Source organism: Ictalurus punctatus, chromosome 23 (assembly GCF_001660625.3).
Source record: "Ictalurus punctatus breed USDA103 chromosome 23, Coco_2.0, whole genome shotgun sequence".
Lineage (NCBI taxonomy): Eukaryota > Metazoa > Chordata > Actinopteri > Siluriformes > Ictaluridae > Ictalurus > Ictalurus punctatus.
In genome coordinates, this window is record NC_030438.2 from 9,595,001 (window position 1) to 9,616,367 (window position 21,367).

The 21,367-nt window shown below is 41.7% G+C and overlaps 1 protein-coding gene across 9 annotated transcripts in view; it reads right to left on the minus strand.

The window, feature by feature from the left end:
- Positions 1 to 21,367, minus strand: part of tnikb (TRAF2 and NCK interacting kinase b) — a 58,056-nt gene that overhangs the window by 30,564 nt on the left and 6,125 nt on the right. For all 9 annotated transcript variants that reach the window (XM_017453197.3, XM_017453195.3, XM_017453194.3 and 6 more), the window contains exons 2-12: positions 17,029 to 17,094; positions 7,576 to 7,632; positions 7,067 to 7,192; positions 5,685 to 5,795; positions 5,241 to 5,331; positions 3,867 to 3,997; positions 3,690 to 3,744; positions 3,512 to 3,590; positions 1,700 to 1,875; positions 1,021 to 1,087; positions 572 to 770 (exon numbers count right to left, since the gene is read on the minus strand). In XM_017453197.3, the coding sequence (XP_017308686.1) occupies positions 572 to 770; positions 1,021 to 1,087; positions 1,700 to 1,875; positions 3,512 to 3,590; positions 3,690 to 3,744; positions 3,867 to 3,997; positions 5,241 to 5,331; positions 5,685 to 5,795; positions 7,067 to 7,192; positions 7,576 to 7,632; positions 17,029 to 17,094 (1,158 nt within the window). The remainder of the gene's footprint in view (positions 1 to 571; positions 771 to 1,020; positions 1,088 to 1,699; positions 1,876 to 3,511; positions 3,591 to 3,689; positions 3,745 to 3,866; positions 3,998 to 5,240; positions 5,332 to 5,684; positions 5,796 to 7,066; positions 7,193 to 7,575; positions 7,633 to 17,028; positions 17,095 to 21,367) is intronic.

A 21,367-nucleotide genomic window follows, 5' to 3' on the forward strand; every position in this document is an offset into this window, starting at 1 on the left:
AGAAAAAGTATTTCAGACATTTGGCCTTGCTGTGACCTTGACCTTGTTTGGATCAATTCCGAAATCGAATCAGTTCATCTGCTGGTTATAATGATCGTTCTATATCAATCCTAAAAACATTCAACGGCTCGTTCTTGAGACATCGCGCTAATGAGGATCTCACAGACACATGGACACATGACGCCACACCACTTGGTGACGGAGATGTTTCTCCACATGTGCGTCAGATGTTTATTTGCCTACATTTCTGTTAGTTATTTGACTAAAACAGGTGCGTGTGTGGTTTTATGGTGCAATGATGCTACGGTTTCTGTCATTTTCCTGCGCTGTTTTTATGAAGCATCAGCATTAGTGCATGATGTGTGTGTGTGTGTGTGTGTGTGTCCCAGACATGTTTTTTTCCAGTAACAGCTGATGAGCGACGCTTCATTCATACTGTGTTTTTTTTTCCAAGCAGCTTTATTTTTTACCCCTGAGGCTGCACAGATCCACTGCAGAATTTCTCTCTCTCCATACCCCTGTTCCACCGCTTCCTCTGTCTCACTCCAATATTCACTGTTTGTCTTCGTACCTCCTCCAGCCTCCTCCTCTGCTCCTTCTGCTCCTCGATGCGCTTCTGTCTCTCGGCCAGTAGTTGGCGCTTGTGCTCATCGTTCTGCTGCTGTTCCAGCTGTTGTCGGCGCAGGGCCTCGGAGCGCTCCTTATTGGCCAGCTGCAGACGCAGGAAGTCCCGCCTCAGAGTGGACTCGCCCGGGATGTTGATGATGGAGCTGTGGACAGGTGCGAGAGTCACAACGTTCTCGATATTTACACCACACACCTGTACAGCTGTTCTACTGACATGGAAATAACGTTTATAGAATGCGTTCCACATTTCCTCAGGTTTAAGAGACAAACCAAAGACTCTGCCCCTGAACCCCAAACAAACAGCATTTTGCAGCCCGAGAACCAATCTCGTGTCAGAACAACCATTCTCTAATCTGTAAATATTGGCACCATTGAGCAGGGTTTATTCACTACCTGGGTTCTCCGATGTCCCGTTCCTCCTCCTCCTCCTCGCTGCCGCTGTACTCATACTCCGTCTCATCTGTAAAACACAGAGACACCGAACGTGATGCAGAGATATGCCACGCCTTCACACAGAAAACTAATCCTGTCCAAATAGGGCTTTAGACACAATGATCGAATTTGAACATTTACTCAGTGCAGTGAAATCAGAAGCTTGGATTTGATGTTGTGATCAGAATTTTAACCAAATCTCCATTAGAAGGATCTGATATAAAGAATCAACGCAGACCTGCCAGCCAATCAGAAATAAGTATCCTCTTTGACCGTTATAGCAGAGTGCTGTATAGATGGCATTTTGAAATACTGTACATAACTAAACAGGAATTTACAGTTACACTGCAGGAATAAATAAATACATAAACAGAATCATAATAAAAATCAATCCTAACAAAAAATACAATCATGTCTCTTTATATGTAAACATTTTCATTAAATAAAAAAACAAAGCTTTTCCAAATCCATTCGTTGCAGGATCTGATCAAATTCCTTTATTCCTCTGATATCCGATCCACCTTTTTCTCGCTGGTATCCATCTGATACTCATCCCGGGTTTCAGATCGGTTCCATCTCTAGCAGTAATATTATATTATTATTTATGATTATTTAATATGCTTTGATTTCAGGTCCTCACCCCGCTCTCCTCTCTTCTTCTTGGTGCGGTCGATGTGGTCTTTGAGCTGGATGCGGACCTGTCGCTCATTAGGCAGGTCTCGGATGAAGGGATGTTTAAGCAGCTGCTCGGTGCTGGGCCTCTGCGTGTGGTTCTTCACTAGGCAGCTGTCGATAAACGACTGGAACTTCTTGGTCCTGCAGAGAGACGAGAGAAAGGAAGCGGCGTGCCGTTCAGATTCCCTTCATCTATAAACCTCCTGAAGTGTTTCATGAGCGCTTTGATTTATTTTATTCTATCACCACGCAGCCGGATAAATCAAGAGCGACTAACAAAAGCAGTGGATCAGAACTTCCTCCAGGAGAAACGTCACAGCTCTGATTGATTCTCGGAGTTAAAGACGCTCAGAAGCGTGATGAAAGACGAACCTGCTGTCCTGCACACAAGGACGAATTACGGACAGCATGAGAGCGAGCGTGTCTTTGGGGGATTTCTACAGGTGGCGTCTGTTTGTAATCCTGTCAATCATCTGACGTCTAAAAATATCACACTGGAGAGCGTTCTTAAGAAGAAACATGAGTTTATAAAAGAAACTTTTTATTTCCATCAATTTCTGTTCTATTTCTTTTATTCCTCCATTATTTCTGACAACGGTTCTTTCTCTGTTCCTTTCATACGTTCTGAAGCTCGTCCTGTTCACACAGAACACGAACCTTCTCTCCACTTACTCTGCATTTACACATTTTATATTATTTATTTGTTTTTAATTTATTTGTTTATTTATGCACCAAGGTTTAAAATAGTCTTTTTTATCACCACACAGATCACTCATCTGTCACAATTTTCATCTCTCTCCTGACTGACAGGTACATAGGCCACACCGCCTTTACTGAGACTGACAGGTACAGAGGCCACGCCTCCTTCACTGGGACTGACACAGAAAAGCCACTTCTTCTTGAAAGAGGCGTGGCCACTGTATGTCACTCTCAGTAAAGGGGGTGTGGCCTATGTACATGTCAATCTTAATAAAGGGGGTGTGGCCACTGTACTTGTCAGCAGTAAAGGGGGTGTAGTCTATGCACCTGTCAGTCTCAGTTAAGGAGGCGTGCCTTATGTGTGTCAGTGTTAACCTTCTCTCCACTTACTCTGCATTTTATATTATTTATTTGTTTTTAATTTATTTATGTTTATTTATGCACCTAGGTTTAAAATTGTCTTTTTGTCACCACGCAGATCACTCATCTGTCACAATTTTCATCTCTCTCCTGACTGACAGGTACAGAGGCCACGCCTCCTTCACTGGGACTGACACAGAAAAGCCACACCTCCTCCTCTGGGATTAATAGCATTCTTCTTGAATGAGGTGTGGCCACTGTATGTCATTCTCAGTAAAGGGGATGTGTCCTATGTACCTGCCAGTCTCAGTAAAGGAGGTGTGGCCTCCACACCTGTCAGTCTTAGTAAAGGGGGTGTGGCCACTGTATGTCAGTCTCAGTAAAGTGGGTGTGGCCTCTTCACCTGTCAGTCTCAGTAAACTGGGTGTGGCCTCTGTACCTGCCAATCTCAGAAAAGGGGGTGTGACCTCTAAACCTGTCAGCCATAGTAAAGGAGGTGTGGCCACCACACCTGTCAGTCTCAGTAAAGGAGGTGTGGTCTATGTACCTGTCAGTCTCAGTTAAGGAAGTGTGACTTGTATGTGTTTGTGTTAGAGAAGGGGGTGTGGCTTCCCACTAATTCCCACTATGTTGCTGTGGTGTGAGAACTTCTCTGTTAGAACCCAAAGCGGGTTTTTAGAAGAGGAGAACAGGATGAATCACAAGCCTTGACACTCACCACTTCTTTGACTTGAGTCGAGGAGCCGGATTTCTGGGAATGAGGAAGAGTGCTCGCATCGGGTGCATATCACACAGAGCTAAAAAGAGAGAGAGAGAGAGAGGGGAATGAATAGAAAGTAATCAGTTACTGCTTCAGTACATTTTTATCAGATACAGGAGACGTGTTGTGGACTTACGCGGCGCTCCTTCTGCCATCTCAATAGCTGTAATTCCTAAAGACCACAAATCACTCTGAAACAGAAAGGGAATTTTATTAAACACACACACACACACACACACACACGCACGCACACACAGTCCAGTTTTTAGAGTGTGTGATGATGTAATTAAACAAACTCGGTCTGTTAAAATACCTTGAAGTCGTACGTGGCATCTGGATTCTCGTCACAGGCAATGACCTCTGGAGCCATCCAATAGGGTGTGCCGATAAACGTGTTCCTCCTGCCTACGGTGCGGTCCAACTGTGCACTCACACCAAAATCCACTGGCGAGAGATCACACACACACACACACACACACAGTCAGACCCCAGTGCTTGGCTGTAGTATTTCAGTATACAGTAACAAGGTGAGAGTCTCTGATGGAGTGCACAAGACCATCTGCCTCAGCATCGCTCTCTCTCCTGGTCGCTGCGGGCACCGTTGTCACGGCAACCCTGCAGGAAAGCAAACGATGTTTCACCAGGTCCAAAACCTCGCATGGAGGAACAAACATATCTGTTTCTACTAATTAGTTCAAACCATATTATTATTATTATTACTAATAAATATATGAAAAGATAGAGTAAAAGTATGTGCACCCTGACCATCACACTCATATGCGTTGTTGAACGTCTCATTCCAGATTTATTCCCCATGTGTTTGCTGTTATAATGCGTTCCACTCTTCTGGGAAGACTTTCCACTAGATTTTGGGGTGTGGCCGTGGGGATTTGTGTTCATTCAGCTACAAGAGCGTTAGTGAGGTTGAGGTCAGGTACTGATGTTGATGTGAGGAGTTTCCAGTTCCAGTTCATCCCAAAGGTGTTCAGTGGGGTTGAGGTCAGGGCTCTGTGCAGGACACTCGAGTTCTTCCACCTTCTTCCAACCTTCACACACCACGTCCTCATGGAGCTCGCTTTGTGCACTTCATGTCATGCAGTGTTTGGGTTCCTCTTAGTTCCAGTGAAGGGAAACTGTAATGCTACAGCGTACAGAGACGTTCTACACAACTGTGAGTTTCCTGCTTTGTGGAAACAGTTTGGGGAAGAACCATATGTGGGTGCGATGGTCAGGGGTGCACATACTTTGTATGTGTAGGTATAGTGTAAGTAGACAGGTAGACAGATCAGAAGATTTCCTTATTTTTTTTTCCTTTCCTTGTGTCAGCTTTCTTGGAGGAAACGTAAACATGATGTAACAAAGCTTTTCATGGATTTAGACAAATTTCTCAAAAATATTAAAAATAAATTCACAGTCTGGCTGTAAAATGAACCAGTGAGTAAAACGATGTGGAAAGATAAGGAAAATGACTGGGCTCAGGGGGAAATGTGTTATTTAGAGAATAAACCTAACGTCAGTAACCAGTTGCATTGTTTCTTTTCAGCATGAATCATTACGTCACCTACAGAAACATCTGGACACGTACACACAAACATTACGTTTTAATAAATACGCTTTACAGAGAGATATTACTCAACACCTCTTCACAGAGTCAGGGGACATTTTTTCATCTTGTTCATTTTCTCACCCAGTTTGACCTCAGCATTCTCCGTGAGCAGGACATTCTGGCCTTTAATGTCACGGTGGATGACTTTGTGCTGGTGAAGATGAGTCAGACCCTACAGCACAGACACAGAGAACATCATTACCCTAAATCTAATCCTATCCTTACATTTCCACTACAGCGTGACGTTTAAACACCACTTTAATGCTCGTTCTGATTAGACAGATTTAAGTGTTAGGGTAAAAACGTGAGAAAATGACGACGTGAGACGTGTCTCTTCAGTGTGACTAATGTCAATGTTTCCTCATTTGCATATTCATGTATATTCACCAACTCTGGTATTTTTAACGAGGAGAAAGGTCTAGAAATGATCCTCAGATCCTGAGCCAGTTTTAGTCGTTTGATTAAACTATATATTAATGTTAATAAATCATTTCCGGATGTTGAGAGAATGAGTCGGACACTCACTCGGAGGATTTCTCTGCAGATGTAAGCCGTCCACTCCTCCTTCAGCGAGTTCCCTTTAGTGTTCTTTATCAGGTCTGTGACTGAGCCGGCACCGCAGAACTCCATCACCAGCTACACACACACACACACATATATAATAAGCCTTGTTTTTTAATTAGTATGAAACAGGGAAAACTAATAAATAAATGAATACTCTCTCTATACTTGTTTTTTCTGTTTGCAGGTTTTGAAGCTATTCTTTTTGAATTAAATATTAATACTTCTATAGAACCGGCCTTTTGTTATAAATAGTTAGAGCCGATGTGAGCAGGGACACGTGTGCGTATAAAACACTGACACGTGAGCGGAGATGTACAGTGTAGATGAGCGTTTTACTGTCGGTGTGAGATTATTAACAGAGACACAGTAAAGAGAAATCAGCTGATACCCAGTGAAACGCAACGCAGTAAAAATCCCATATCTGTGTTTTATGACTTTATGAAAGCGAGAGATTTCTGCTCAGTAACTGAGGGCGAGTCTGAGACATCCGGACACCAGGTGGCGCTGTGCAGCGAGAATGTCGAGCAACATGGCAGAAAAACATTTGTTGTGAAGAACATGTTACAGCATAGCGTTATTTTTCCGACATTCTCTCCTACGCACCGCGCGTGAACACACTTCCACCAGAATGAAAATAATATTTTTTCAGGGAAAAGGAAACACTCTGAAGGACACAATGATCTGGAGATTTATTTTCGTGGATCTGATTTTATGTCTAATAAAATAAAATGAAAAAGCAAACCATATATTTACGTGTAGGTCAAATTCAACTTCGCAAAGATTATATTTCAGAATAACTGTAACTAAAACACAGAAAACATTGACATTTACATAATCATGAATAAAGATCAACATGAAGAGATTTGTTGGAAGAGGAAGCTGGTTAAAAATTAAACCCATAAATGCAAGTGTGTGTGTGTGTGTGTGTGTGTGTGTGTGTATATATATATATATATATATATGTATGTATATGTGTGTGTGCATGTGTGTGTGTATGTGTATATGTGTATATGTGTGTGTGTGTGTGTGTGTGTGTGTATGCGTGTCAGCATGTAGACTGTACAGCAGCTCAGAGTCTGACCACACTGCTGACACGAGCCGAACTGCTGAGTTACAGTCCTCAGAGAAAAGTCATTTGCGTGTGTGTGTGTGAGTGTGTGTGTGTGTGTGTGTGTGTGTGTGTGTGTGTGTGTCAGACCACAGCCAGCGATGTCGCATGTAAGCATCAGTCCCATGACACGCTGCAGCATGTCACAAGTCTACAGTACAACATGCTGAGAAGTTACACACACAGGAAGACACATACACACACACTCTGATTCCTGTCACTTCTCAGCACTGACCCACAGCTGGTCGTCGACGCCCGGTGGGTTCTTCTTCACAAAGGCTCCGTAGTACGTGGCGATATTGCGATGGTGCGAATACTTTTTCAGCATGTTGATCTCTGCTTTGATTTCCTCCTCTTCATCCTGTCAGAGGAAACACACACACACACACACACACACACACATACACACACACACACACACACACACACACAGATGTTCGTTTGCTATTTTGACTTTCTCTGTATATTTGAGCAACATCACTGGTGTGAATGAGTCTGTCACTGACTTTGAATTTGGCCCAAATTATGTTCCGTTTTCCTTCCTGCAGAATACTGTTTTCTATTTTAAATACATGAATTATAAATATGGCCTTGCATTTGTGTGTATGTTTGCACTGTAAGCATTTTATGACAACACAGATAGGGATGGCGATATAGAGACAGAGAGAGAGAGAGAGAAAGAGAGAGAGAGAGACAGAGAGAGAGACAGAGAGAGAGCAGTGGTGGAGAAATATTTTTGCTTACCCCCGTGACGTCCATGACCTTGATTGCAGCTAGCTGGCCCGTCTTGACATGGCGGCCCTGGAGAGAGAAGAGATAGAGCGAGAGAGAGAGAGAGAGAGAGAGAGAGAGAGAGAGAGAGAGAGAGAGAGAGAGAGAGAGACATGGAGAGCATCATCAGAAAGAATATAACACTAAAATCCCAAAATAGATTAAAGCGGTTTGTTTCTGTTTCTGTATAAAAAAGTAGATTGAGTTCATGAGCGTCTCTGGAGAGCATTACTGTTATGTAACAGCTGACCAGCATCAACAAATAAGACACCAATAACATCTCAACGTCCCAAAATAACTCAACCAGGCCCAGAAACATAGAGGATTTGCTCTTAGCGAGTATCATCTCTGCTATAAGGGACCGTTAGATCATTCTGAAGCCGATGTGACGGTGCAGAGCTCAGCTCCAGGTTTATGTCTTCGTTCAAGAGTTCTGGTCCAGAACAAACACCAGCCACGTCTAAACCAAACTCAACAACAGGCGGAGGACGTGGGCGCCATGGCGATACATCACCTGAGCTGAGACGGGTGCTGAGGCGAGGAAGGAAAGGAAATGAGGGCAGATAAAAAGGAAAAGCCGGTGGTGTTGAGTGAATTCATCTTTATTAGCCGGCTGTGTCTCTCCCTGTGGACGGAGTGAATCACCTGGCGAGCGTCCTGCCTGCTTCTCTGAATGAATTATGCACTACACCTTCCTCACGCTCACACAGAACCGAGACGTTACAGAGAGACGTCCCAGTCCCTTCAGTCTTCATTAACCACATTTCCACTGTTGGAAAGTATTAACATGCCGAGATGCTTTAATTCACAGCACAGCGGCACACAGGTCCACACCGGAGTGCCTGTCTCTGAGTTATGTGTAATGACATCACACACAATATAATGCGGAAAAAAAAAATAGCTGAGGATTTTATATGTGCTGATTGTTCTCGATGGCTGTAACGAGTTCAGATCTCAAACTCATACCGTGTAATTACACGTCGAGCAGGACACTGATTAAAGAACTTCAAAAATAAAACATGACAAAAAGACCAGAGTGGATTTATTATTATTATTATTAAATACATGGTTTGCTTTTATCTTCAAGTGACAGAAGCTAGCACAAATTTAATACCTGTCCTTCAGCCATATTTATATAGACTCCACCCACTATTTTACATATTCAGAAAGAATATAAACACCACAAATTGCATATGCATTGGGTCACACTTGCTCAAGTGAAGGAGGTTCTGTTTTTTGTCTTTATCGGTTTTACACAAGAGAACCACGCTGATGTGACAGGAACGTTCCACAACACCGACTCCACGTTTACACATCATCAGAAATCCACAGATGTGCAGCAGACAGCTGTATCGGAACAGATTCACAATCCAAACAGTGGTATGCAACCGTTAAAACCCATTTGATATCCAGCTGTCAAAACGGCTGGAGAGAACATCTGAGAACATTCTGAATGCTCTGAACGTGCTGGAGAGTCGAAAAATAAAAGAGGAAGAGGATCAGAGTGAAGAAACTTCAGATCAGACCACAATCACCACAAATCTCTCACATCGACACACACACACATACAAACACATATATACACACACACACACATTTATAAACACTGCATTGGTCGTATTCTCCTGACGCATTATATTCCTGATTGCTCTTATCTGTAAGATCACTGAATTTAGAACAATGTACATCTCTTCATTCCACATTTTGTAAATAATTGACTAGATTAGTTGGGTCAGGCTGTAATGAGCTATTTTTAGATGGGCATGGTCAGGTGACTGGTCTTGGGGGTGGGAATGGCTATATTGGGCTGGGTTTAAAATGGGAGGGGCTATGCTGAGTTTGTTTGAGGTGGAGGGGCTATAAGTGAGTATTGATATGGGCGGGGCTATTATTGGCTCCTTTGAGGTGGGAGGGGCTATATTGAGCTGGCTTGAGTTGGGAGGGGCTATAATGGGCTAGTTTCAAGATGGGTGGGCCGAGCTATAATGGGCTGGTTTGAGTTGGGAGGGGCTACAATGGGCTGGTTTGTGATGGGAGGGGCTATAATGGGCTGGTTTGAGGTAGGAGGAGCTATAATAGGTATTATTTGAGGTGGGAGGGGCTATAATGGGATGGTTTGAGTTGGGAGGGGCTATAATGGGCCAGTTTGAGGTGAAAGGAGCTATAATAGGTTTTATTTGAGGTGGGAGGGCCTATAATGGGCTAGTTTGAGTTGGGAGGGCTATAATAGGTTCTATTTGAGGTGGGAGGGGCTATAATGGGCTGGTTTTAGGTGAGAGGAGCTATAATGGGCTGATTTGGGGTGAGGGGGTTGTAATGGGATGGTTTGAGGTGGGAGGGGCTACAATGGGCTGATTTGAGGTGGGAGGGGCTATAATAGGTTTTACTTGAGGTGGGAGGGGCTATAATGGGATGGTTTGAGGTGGCAGTGGGTAAAATGGGTTTTATTTGAGGTGGGAGGGGCTATAATGGGCTAGTTTGAGGTGAGAGGAGCTATAATGGGCTGGTTTGAGGTGGGAGGGGCTATAATGGGCTGGTTTGAGGTGGGAGGAGCTACAATGGGCTGGTTTGGGGTGAGGGGGTTGTAATGGGCTGGTTTGGTGTGAGGGGGCTGTAATGAGATTTTTTGCTGTGGATCGAGCTATAATAATGTTTATTTAGCACAAACTGAGTCATGTGTACAAACAGCCCGCTGTTAATCAGTGTAGATTTTTAAACTAGCTGGATACAGAAGGTTTCTGGCATATTTCTGCCACGTTGCCTAGGAGAGACCATTGCCAGTCATGATACCAGACACGCCCACATGGCCCTGATCAGGCAAAAATATTTCAATGAATAAAACAAATTTTAAACTCACCCTAAAGTTACAAGTCTATAGTAGGGCCTGTAGTACAAAGAATTTTTCAACTATGTTGGAACGCGAACATGCTGCTTTTCACAGGGACATTTTGGAGACTCCTTCATGCTGTAACACAGGAAGTGTGGTCTGTGTGTTAGCATGTCAGAGAGTATTACTCAACAACACAGTCACTGCTCGAAGAATAGATTTCACTACCTGCGTTGTCCACTCAGCATTTCTGACTCCTGAGACACTTTAATGTCATGATATAACAAATATATTTATAGGAATCATTTTAGCAAAATAGCCAAATTAGTCAGCAGAACACATGAGTTTATTAAAATAGCTGTGTACAGATGTGTACAGGTTTTATGCTCCATAACTCTGGTGTGTGAGACGTTGCCGTCAGATTTCATCACCAGGTTTGTTCCTGGCTGCATCTTCTCGACCTGAGCCACACAAAAACCTGCGTTTAAAACAATCATGTACAACTAAATACTTTTGTGCACACAACAATTCCCACATAGATACCTGAAACATGATTTGTGTCAAACAGGAAGTTATTCCATTCCATTGCCACTCAGTCAGAATAACTACCCACATCACCTTCCTCACTGTATCCTAGCAACAGGCTCGGCAGGCAGAGGAGGCTGAGGATTTTCACACTCTCATCCAGACGAGCTCGTCTGTCTGCAGAGACACGCGACCCACAATGACCTGCTCATATCTGTCTTTTACGCTACCAAACGAGGTGAGAGGTTTAATGTCTCTCAGCGTCCCGTCTGTACGCCGATGTCTCAAACCACGGAACAGAAAATGTGACAAAATGACACGAGAGTGTGTTTCAGAGCTTCAGGTTAGTGACCTACATGAGTGAAAATCTTACTCGCTCTAACCTGAGCTTCAAACTGAAAAGTCTGCTACAGTTACTGCATATATTCAATTAATCACGATTATCTGCTCATTACCCTTCATACGGGTTTATATTAATGCTCTCGTTCTGATACGTTATCGTTTCTATAGTAACGGTTCATTCACAGGGACGTGTACAGGTGGACGCTCCAGTGATAAAATAAATAAATAACGTATGTAATTGTTGTTACGGCGAAGTTTTCTGGAAGGAGAAATGTGTTTGTGTAACATGTATGGAAGGAGTCTCCAGTGTCAGTGCTGTGTAACAGTCAGAGGTAAAGCTGTAACTAGGTTTTCCCACATCTTCCTCACAGAGTTTACACTTCTTTACCGTTTCTCACTAACACCACACACTGTGATTATTTATCTTATTAAATTAAATAAAAAGAATAAACAGAGAGAATAAAGAGAGAGATGGTGAGGGAATGAGTGTTTATAGCTACTATAACGTAAGTGAGAACAGGAAATGACTCGTTTCACCGATGTTCCACATCATTAAATCTAAGTATAAATGGATGAAATGTACGATGTGCCATATTTTAATAAATATAAATTTGTAATCCTGGGGCACTGGCTGTGGAATAAGAGGAATAAAAGACTAGGGGATGTGCTGTTAGAGGAAAACTGATTGTGATTAGATGTGCTATAATGAATCTTCAGCCACAGTGTGATAAATTCCCACAGACTTCGAGTGAAATCCTGCAGGAATAAAGACAGAACGAACGACTCGGCGCCATCGAACGGCCTCAGTTCCTCTCATCTCTGGCACTCGGTGGAGTTTTCATAAAAGAAAAGAAAAGAACTCTTTAAAAACATTGATAAAAAGAACAGTGGACTGCAGTGAGACAATCTGCCGTCTCATTTTTATCCACATCGTCCTCTTTCCACCGCTGAAACTCAAACACCGTGTACATGAGCTCGCAGTCTCACCGCCTCAGTGCACAAAGCACATCCTGACCCAGAATCCATCTCTCCCTCACACACAACACCTCTTTAATGGCTCTGCTCGGCCTCCCAAGATGGCGCACCGTCAGTAAAAGAGCCACGAGGGATCTCGGCAAGGACACAGCGAGCAAATCGAAACCTGCTCATTCAGATCCACTCGCAATACCGCAGCCGTATATATAGCTGTGCTCAGGCACTAAAGTACATCCTGTTCTCACCATCTCCTGTTAATTATAGCAATTTTTACACATGCAGTGCAAAGAAAACACTGAGAAACTGTACAGTCACTGGTGTAGGAGCCTCACGCGCATGTTCTAGAGCCTCAGTGAGATTTAAATAAACAGCGCTCACATTTTAAATAAAATGATGAAAGGTAAAGTTATGAGATGTACTTTTACGAGTCCACACCAATCACAAGCAAGAGTCCAGTACCTTTCAGTACCTTTTCTCCTGAAATGTGACGATAAAATAATTATCATAAAATCAGAATCATAAAAACGTAAAATCATCATGAATATGAATTTCTGATTTCTATCTCGATTTAACCTCATGGGTCTGTGGGAAGTCTCGGACTAAATCTAGACGCATTTTCTGACTGTTTATCTCGGAACTACCTGATTACCGTACTGTAGTGTCTAATCACTCGGAGACTTCACCAGCTTCACTGCGATGCGACGGTGTCTCGTTACAGGCGAAATCACACCGGTGTGTTTAATCTGGATCAGCGCCATGATGGTGATTTGAGCACACGGCGTTAGCAGAACATCTCCTGCTGTTAGACGAATATTTACCTTCCAATCTCTCTTCTGTTGAGAGGAACGAAGCACTGAAATAACTCTCCTAAAATAACCTCCATGTGGTTAATTAGATAATCAGTCCAAATTAGATCACTTTTCATTTCGCCTCTTTCAAATGGGCAGGAATCTAAACGGCTAAAACTCGTCTAGACTTTAACTGTGAATGAGTTAATGAGTGACTTAACAGCGAGGGTGCTTAGTAGTATTCTTTCTGCACGGGTAAATCAAATAAAGAAAAGGAAACGTACTGCGCTGTGATTTTATTCAGCAAAACAAGTCACACAAAATTGGATGGAAATGTTGTTTTCCAGCGAGAGACTTTAACTAGATTAGAGAAGCTCTTCACCTAGCAATGTACAAATCCTCCTCAGAACCAAATCTGTTCTGACCGGTAGTGTATTAAAGTTTGTTATTATAATAATCATGTGGTCATGGCATGGTCATGCTTCTCTAGAAATAAACGCTCATGAATCTCAGTTTCTTGTTAATATTAGGATTGAAAATAAGCTTTGAATTCGTTCATGAAGTCGTCACAAACACTCGGGGAAAAATCTGTAAAAGAAACGGATTAAATGAACTACTGTAAGCGGAATAAGAACCGGACCAATCAAGCAGGAGAGCAGTTTTTACTCCTCGCTAATGAATGATTTAATAAAGAAATAATAAGAGGGTTTACACTCGACTGCATCGCTGTGTTACAGCGCTTTCACACCCATTAACCCACCTATCGAGTCCGGAACATTTGCTCGATTCGTTTGCCGTTTGGCTCGGCTCGTTTTCACACTAATTAAACAAACCACAGAGAAAACCGTAAAGCTGTCCTTCATCATTCAGAAAAAAGACGAACCGAGGCATAAAAAAATCTAAACCTAAAAAGTCACAAAACATAAAAAAATCAACCGCGCACAGAGAGCATGGAGTCAGCGCTAAATAACGCTAAAGTAATTACGTTTATGTAAAACGTTTGTGTGCAGAGTTTGTTTTCTTTAAATCTCCAGAACAGAACGCTACAGCTCGGTTCTTTTGCTCGGTTTAACAGCCTGCATAAAATCTACAAAAAACAAAACCCAAACAAAAAGCACTGCGAGCCAAAACACACCTTGAGTTTGATTCACTTCCTGCAGTCGAGTCGATTCAGAGTCGAGTCACTGTCTCGCTTTCACCAAGTTCATTTGGAACGGACTGAGACCACCTAACTCAGACGTTCTCGGATCCAAGTTCTACTGACTAAAGAACCGCATCGCGGGGAAGAACACACAACTGGGTTTCGTTCAAACACACTGAACACGAACCGTTCTGACTCACAGCAAACTGAATCAGTGCTGAGGTTCTGAATGAAGCTGGGAATCAGAACAGCAGCTGAGGAATGTCATCTAAAAGCAAGAAAAGACTTCTGACTCCGACGTTATGGTGTTATTGCTGTTCTGAAACCCATTCGGTCATTCAGCAGTTCTGATTCAGTCGAATTCTCACAGGATCTGTCTCTGCATTCAGATCATCAGCACCGCTCAGTTTACATTACAACGGAGAAATCACAGCTCTTCTTTTTAATCGATGATGGAATTTACATGTGAAGTGAGAAAGCCCGATTGTGACACGCTGTTCAATCATCTATCTTGTTATATTCTAAAAGAATTACAGACACAGTCGCTGGGCTTCTCGGCTCTGAAATCTGTTCTTTAATTTAAGGAAAATGTTTTGCATTTAATGATCGTGTCATATCTCAGAGATGAATGGAATGGAGGCTGCCATGTTGACGTTAATTTATTCTCCCTGTCTTTCTCTGTATCTCTCTGTGTCTCTCTCCATTTCTTTCTTCTTCTTTTCTTCCTCTCTCGTGTTTGGCGGGGCTCGCGACCTGCGAGTATTTTCTGCAACCCGTCATTGCAATAAAGATATGATATTACCAAATCACATCTACATCCGTTCCTTCTCATCTTCCTGTCCTGAATATAGTTTTTGCAGATGTACCGCTTCTGCTGCTGCAGTTCTTCTTGATGAAGAAGCCAAGTTCTGCTTTATACATTTTTGCATCACTCTTTGTTAAATCAACCTGCATCTTTTTAAAGCTCAAAAACAGAAGACACGCACTGATACTGACAGCAACACGGACATGGACACGGACACAGACAGGGACAGTGACACTGACACTAACACTCATAAGAGTCTAATTAAAGCCTTGGTTTCATAATCTCATGCTGTGCAGAAAGCCGATGTTCTCTGGAGTGTCACTGTTCCAGAAATGGGTCAATGTCATCTGAAATAACTTCTGAAAAGCACAGAGCTCTCCATGGTTCACTCTGCTGAAGCAATCACGCTCTCCCTCTTTCTCTATTCATGCAGATTTGGTTTAAAATCCTTAACAATCGCATGCTCTCAGAAGCGCAGATCCTGTGCTGCAGTGATGGTTCACATTACAGCATTACAGCAGTCCACTTTTACAAATTAGTCACCTGATACACATCAATAAAGATCTAAACATAGCATCTGATCAATGCTGTCAGTCTGAGGAACCCGTCAGTGACGGTGGGTCAGGAATACGAGGTCATGTTTCACGTACTATTACAAATCATGGTAAAAATTCGGAGAAACTTAGAAACAATACATTAAAGGAGAAATCCACCCTGAACAGCCTGCATATTAATCCAACAGCATGATCGCCTGCTGTTAACGGTTTCCTACATTACCCACAATGCTGTGCTGGTGGTAGTGCAGTGGGATTTTTATCCCTCAATTCATCTCCACTTAAATAGACCGATGCAGCGGTGCTTCAGTCTGTTCAACTCTCTCACCTCCTCACCTGGACTCTCTGCTCAAACACATCAGCTTCCAAAGCTTCAACCTCCACATGAACACCACCGTCAATGTCCCTGCGCTCATCATCTCTGAGTCCACAATGGTATTGTATAGCTGCGGTGCATTCTGGGATATTGAGTCCAGTGTTTAATGTCTCCACTGGATTTTACATTAAATATGAAGCTGAACATCGTCAAACAAAAAAACGACAAGCAAGTGAGAAAAAAAGCTTTGCTTTTAGGAACAGTTAAAAATCGTTTAACGGAACATTTAAGGAAAATCAAGCTCAATTTTGTTTGAGATCATTCATTTTCTAACAATAACAGTTTGCACCCGTGACATCAGCGCAACACACAACCGCCAACTTCTCAGAAAATCACCAGGATTACTTTTTCTGTCGAAAAATATTTCATTTCAGGGCAGAGTTTTCCCTTTAACGGTCTTAAAGAAACTCCTGAATTATCACAGCTCTGTTCTGGACTAATTATAATTGTGTTTACATCTCTCCTGTCAGTCACGTTATAGACACGCCCCCAGGGACTCTTCACTCCACCCCATCTTTAAATCTCAGTAAAACAAACAGGACAGAATAAACAGCACCATCAGATACTATAAAAAAGATTACTATCAAAAACTGGATCTGTTTCAACAAAAGAAATAAAACAAGGTAAAATGTGATTTGTAGAATACCCGAACTGTGAAAAACATCATTAATAACGAGAACTACATACGTAACAGACGTGTGGAGGTCAGTGATTGTTAACAAGCATTAATATCTACAGAAACACCGCACAGACGGTTCTGTGATCGCGGGGAGAAATTCAGGTGAAGGTTTGGTAACGTGAATCAGAATGTCTCGTCTGTAAGAGGATCACAGAGGAAGAGAAGAGGATCGTTCACAGAAATTCGCAGGTCTCGACACGCCGCAGCATTCCGTATGTTCAACACAATGCCTCTGACACATCTGACATGCTCGCTCGGGAAAAAGCTTCCAGCATTTAAAACCTAGAGTAATAATAATAATAATAATAATAATAATAATAATAAGTGACTGACTCTGAACTGGCTGTAACACGATCATCATACAAATCCTGTGCTCTTACAGGGGATTAAATTAACCCTACTAAGGGCACTTACCTTGTACACTTGGCCATATGTTCCATTTCCCACAAGTTCCACCAGCTCGAAGATTCCCGCAGGGTCCTGACCAGAAAAAACATAAAAAACACAAAGATTAGCTGCTATTATCTTCCTCACCACAGCTTCAGAGAGATTAGTACATAATCCGTACGCTCCACACTCAGACGCTGCCGTGCGCTGATCACTTTACATTCAAATAATAAAAGACCATAATTAAGGAACGTTAAACTCGTTAAATTTCACAGATTTATTCCGTTTAGAGTTGAGAAAATTCTAAAATCTATATCTATAAATTATATCACAATCATTATGTAAATAATAAACACTGTGTGTGTGTGTGTGTGTGTGTGTGGTGCTGTTGCAATAAAATAATCAATGATGCTGTGGTGTGATAAAGCAGACTGTTACACCCTGAAGTTGATTATTTTCCGATAACAGCACGTCCACCACAAGTGTTTTATTACGATCACAGCTCAGAAAATTCTAATTCATGGCTACACTCTTAGACTCTTAGAACCATTAAAGGTTCTTTGGTTGTTTCTCTGACAGAACGTTTAACGACAGAGTGTTCCCTTCAGAAAGAGTTCCAAGCAGAACCTTTTTAGAAAGCTAAGAGCCCTTAATTATCCAATCCTCCTTTTTGCAGAAGAGTGTAGTAAACTATTTTATCATTGGTTTGTTTCATGATTATTTAAATGTTTTGCTTTTGCCACAATAAACTGACAGAAATTCTAATTTTTTAAATGATATCTTTATTAAAATATGCACTAAAAGTCACAGGAGAGGATCTCATCACATTACAGAACCGTCCCCGAGCACATTTTTACCAAACAGAGGTGAGTAATAGCGTTGTTTAGCTAGCAGCGTTTTATCCGAGCTGAGAAACTCGGAGGTGATTATAAATAAACTGGTTGCTGCAGTTTGAATAAAGATTAAATGTAGAACAGAAGTCAAATTAGACATCAAAGCTTGTGGTCCAAATAAAGCTCGGGGAAAAACAGTCAGCGTCATTTGCATGGATGCGCACCTCGAAGTTTTCAGAGCCGTGTAGCGTGAAGTTTATGAAAATCAGCAAATAAATTATGCAACAAATGTCCAACACTGAGAAAGAAGACACATGATGCTTTAAAAATCTCTCTCCAGCTGCCAATCATCACACACGGCTTTATTTAAACCTTCAAAAACTTTATTTAATGGACACAATGAAGGATTGAAGTAAAAGACAAGAAGAAGAGAAGAATAGAAATGTGCAGGTTCTCAGTGAGGAAGCAGGAAACCACAATAAATCAGACAGAGGTTATAAGAGCGAACGCGTTTCTCATGTACAGCTGGCAGGTGCCTCATGAATTAAAACCGAAAGTGCTGACATGAAACAAAAAAAAACCTCAAAAGACGTCTGTACTGAAACAAACATGAGTTCCCATGTGCAAACATGGACACGTGACTCTGGACGTGTGTGTAGGAGGAGCTGAGCAAGCTCGAATTCTTTCAAACCAAGTGTGACTTCTAACACCAAGCTGTAGAGCACGTGTGAGGAAATCACACAGAACCTTTAAGACCTTTCCCCGTCAGAGAGACAGATCTAAAGCTGGTCCAGGTGTGCGATTTAACGGTTTTATCTCAAAAACTGTCCAGGAACTGATGCAGCTCGAATGCTGAATGTGTTGAAGATTAAAAGACAAGTGCAGTAAATTCACTACACTCTAGAACCATAAAGAGTTCTTTGGTTTGTGACTCGACAGGAACCTGACCACACAGGGCGTTATTCAGATTCCAGGAACCCTTGAGGAACCGTTACTGACAAAGTCGTACTTAGAGCTGGGTGAAATGACCACATGATACTGATAATGACACATGATACATGATACTGACCACATGATCTCGTGATCAATTCTATCACAACACACTTTTAAGATGTCAAGTGTATGGGGTTTTTAAAAAAAATTAAATTATGAAACAGTAGTCGGAATCTTTACGTTTGTAAAATGCCAAAGAAAGAGATTTATTTTCAGATGTATTTATTTTTATCCACGTTAAATAAAAGTATCATCAAATACATTTTTAAAAGATCATTTAAACGCCGCAGGAAGCCTATATAGGTCCAGATACCTATCTTGTATCGTAGACATGGCCTGAAATACTGTTATGTGATATTTTTTTGTACCACAGCGCAGGTAAATCCTCTAATCTGATTGGTCAGAAGGTGTGTGTTATGTTTGTATAACAGTATGGTCTGAAGTGTGTTATTAAATCTACTGTATAATTATTTTATTTACTACCGACTTATTAAGCGCCCGGCCCTTAGTGTGCTACTTGACAAAGCGTTGCATTTCATTACTTTAAATAACTTTGAAAATATCCATGACCATCCAAAGAAATGTTTTTTCTGAGTGTATTTGTTAGCAATCATTTCATTAAAATTACAATTCGTTTAGCAGTTTATTAAACCAGTTAACCTCTGACCTGTGATTAGGTTATTTATTTATGATCATGGAAATACACTAATGCGTTTATGTATCAAATCTCTCAGAAGCTTCAGAACATGTGAGATGTGGTTTGTTTGATTCTCAGAAACCATGAATGAGTAGATGATTGTGCAGAGGACTGACACAGCCTTCATCAGATAAACTTCTGCTCGTTCTCGCTATCGGCTCGATGAATCTGAACCAGAAGCCGATCCGTGACCTGCACACGACCCTCCAGCGCTCCATCCAGTAAAAGGACGTGGACGGCTGCCATGTTTGAGCATCTGCTGTGGGATTGTGGGCCGGATTACAGCAGTGTGAGGTTTCTCCTCTCACACGGTGTGAAAACTCACCGTGCAGATGGTTCAGAGATGCAGGAAGGACACGAACCGAAGAGGAGAGAAAATAGAAGTGCATTTACACAGAAACTCCCTCAGCACACCGTTAACGGCAGCGTGATTTCCCAGGACGGTCTGGAGCTGTGTTCGATTACACACCATTACTGCTGTGCCTCCTCCATTACACCCAGATAAAAGCAGAACTTAAAGTGCGTGTCAAAGCCCATGTTCAGGCCTGGAACTGAGGAACGTCTCTCAAAGAGGAAAGCACACACTTCACACACACTCCGAGACGTCCTGATGGACAGACGGTCATCACTTGGAGACTTTATGATGATGAAGTACAGACAGAATCAACCACTTCCTGTCCTTCACACACAATAATCTCATTACACACTGCACATATTAAAACGTCTGTGCTTACCCTACAGACATATACATTTTTAATATATATTGAAACAAACATCTGAAAACAACAAATAAACATTCATCAGGTTTATTTTTTAAAAACAGCTCAAATTTATTCTTTCACTTTACAATTAAACAGTTACTGTATTAATATTATTTACCTTGATTTTAACGGAACATTACTTTTATATTATTTCAATTATTGTACTTGTCCTCTATTTACACACACTTTTTTCTTTTCTTTTCTTTTTTTTTTTTTTTTACATATTTTATCTTTTATATTGTTATAATTGTATTCTTTCTTTAACAGCTATTTATTGCATTATTATAAGTAGTAGTAATATTGCCCTTTTTTCTTTATTTCAGCTTTTTACTTCACATTATAAGGATTTTGAGATTAATTTTAAATAGATGAAATGTGTGTTTTAAAAAAAAGATGGTTATTGTTTTTATTATTATTATTTATTAAATATCCATCCATCCATCTTCTACCACTTACTCCTTTTCAGGGTCGGGGGAACCTGGAGCCTATCCCAGGGAGCATGGGGCACAAGGCGGGGTACACCCTGGACAGGGTGCCAGTCCATCGCAGGGCACAATCACATACACACTCATTCATACACTACAGACACTTTAGACACGCCAATCAGCCTACCATGCACGTCTTTGGACTGGAGGAAACCGGAGTACCCGGAGGAAACGGGGAGAACATGCAAATTCTGCACACACGCCCCGGTGGGAATCGAACCCCGGACCTTGGAGGTGTGAGGCGAACGTGCTAACCACTAAGCCACCGTGCACCCCTATTTATTAAATATTTATATTATTAAATACAGCTGAATTGTTCTACTTTGCACAGATGCATTAAAAAAAACATCACATCCAGTTAATTTATATTGGGCTTTCTGTGAAGAGAACATGGCGGCGTACGTGTAAAACGTCTTCCTCTGACAGGTCTGTGCCTAAAACAATGACAAACAAATCACAGCCTTTAATCTACAACTCGTTTATTAAATTCAGCTTTTCTACATTAATCATATAGTTGTCAATCTGAGAAACGGAACAGTCAGAGACGTGTCACACGGCGTATTGTTATTATCGCTGACAAACGTGGCCCAAAATAAA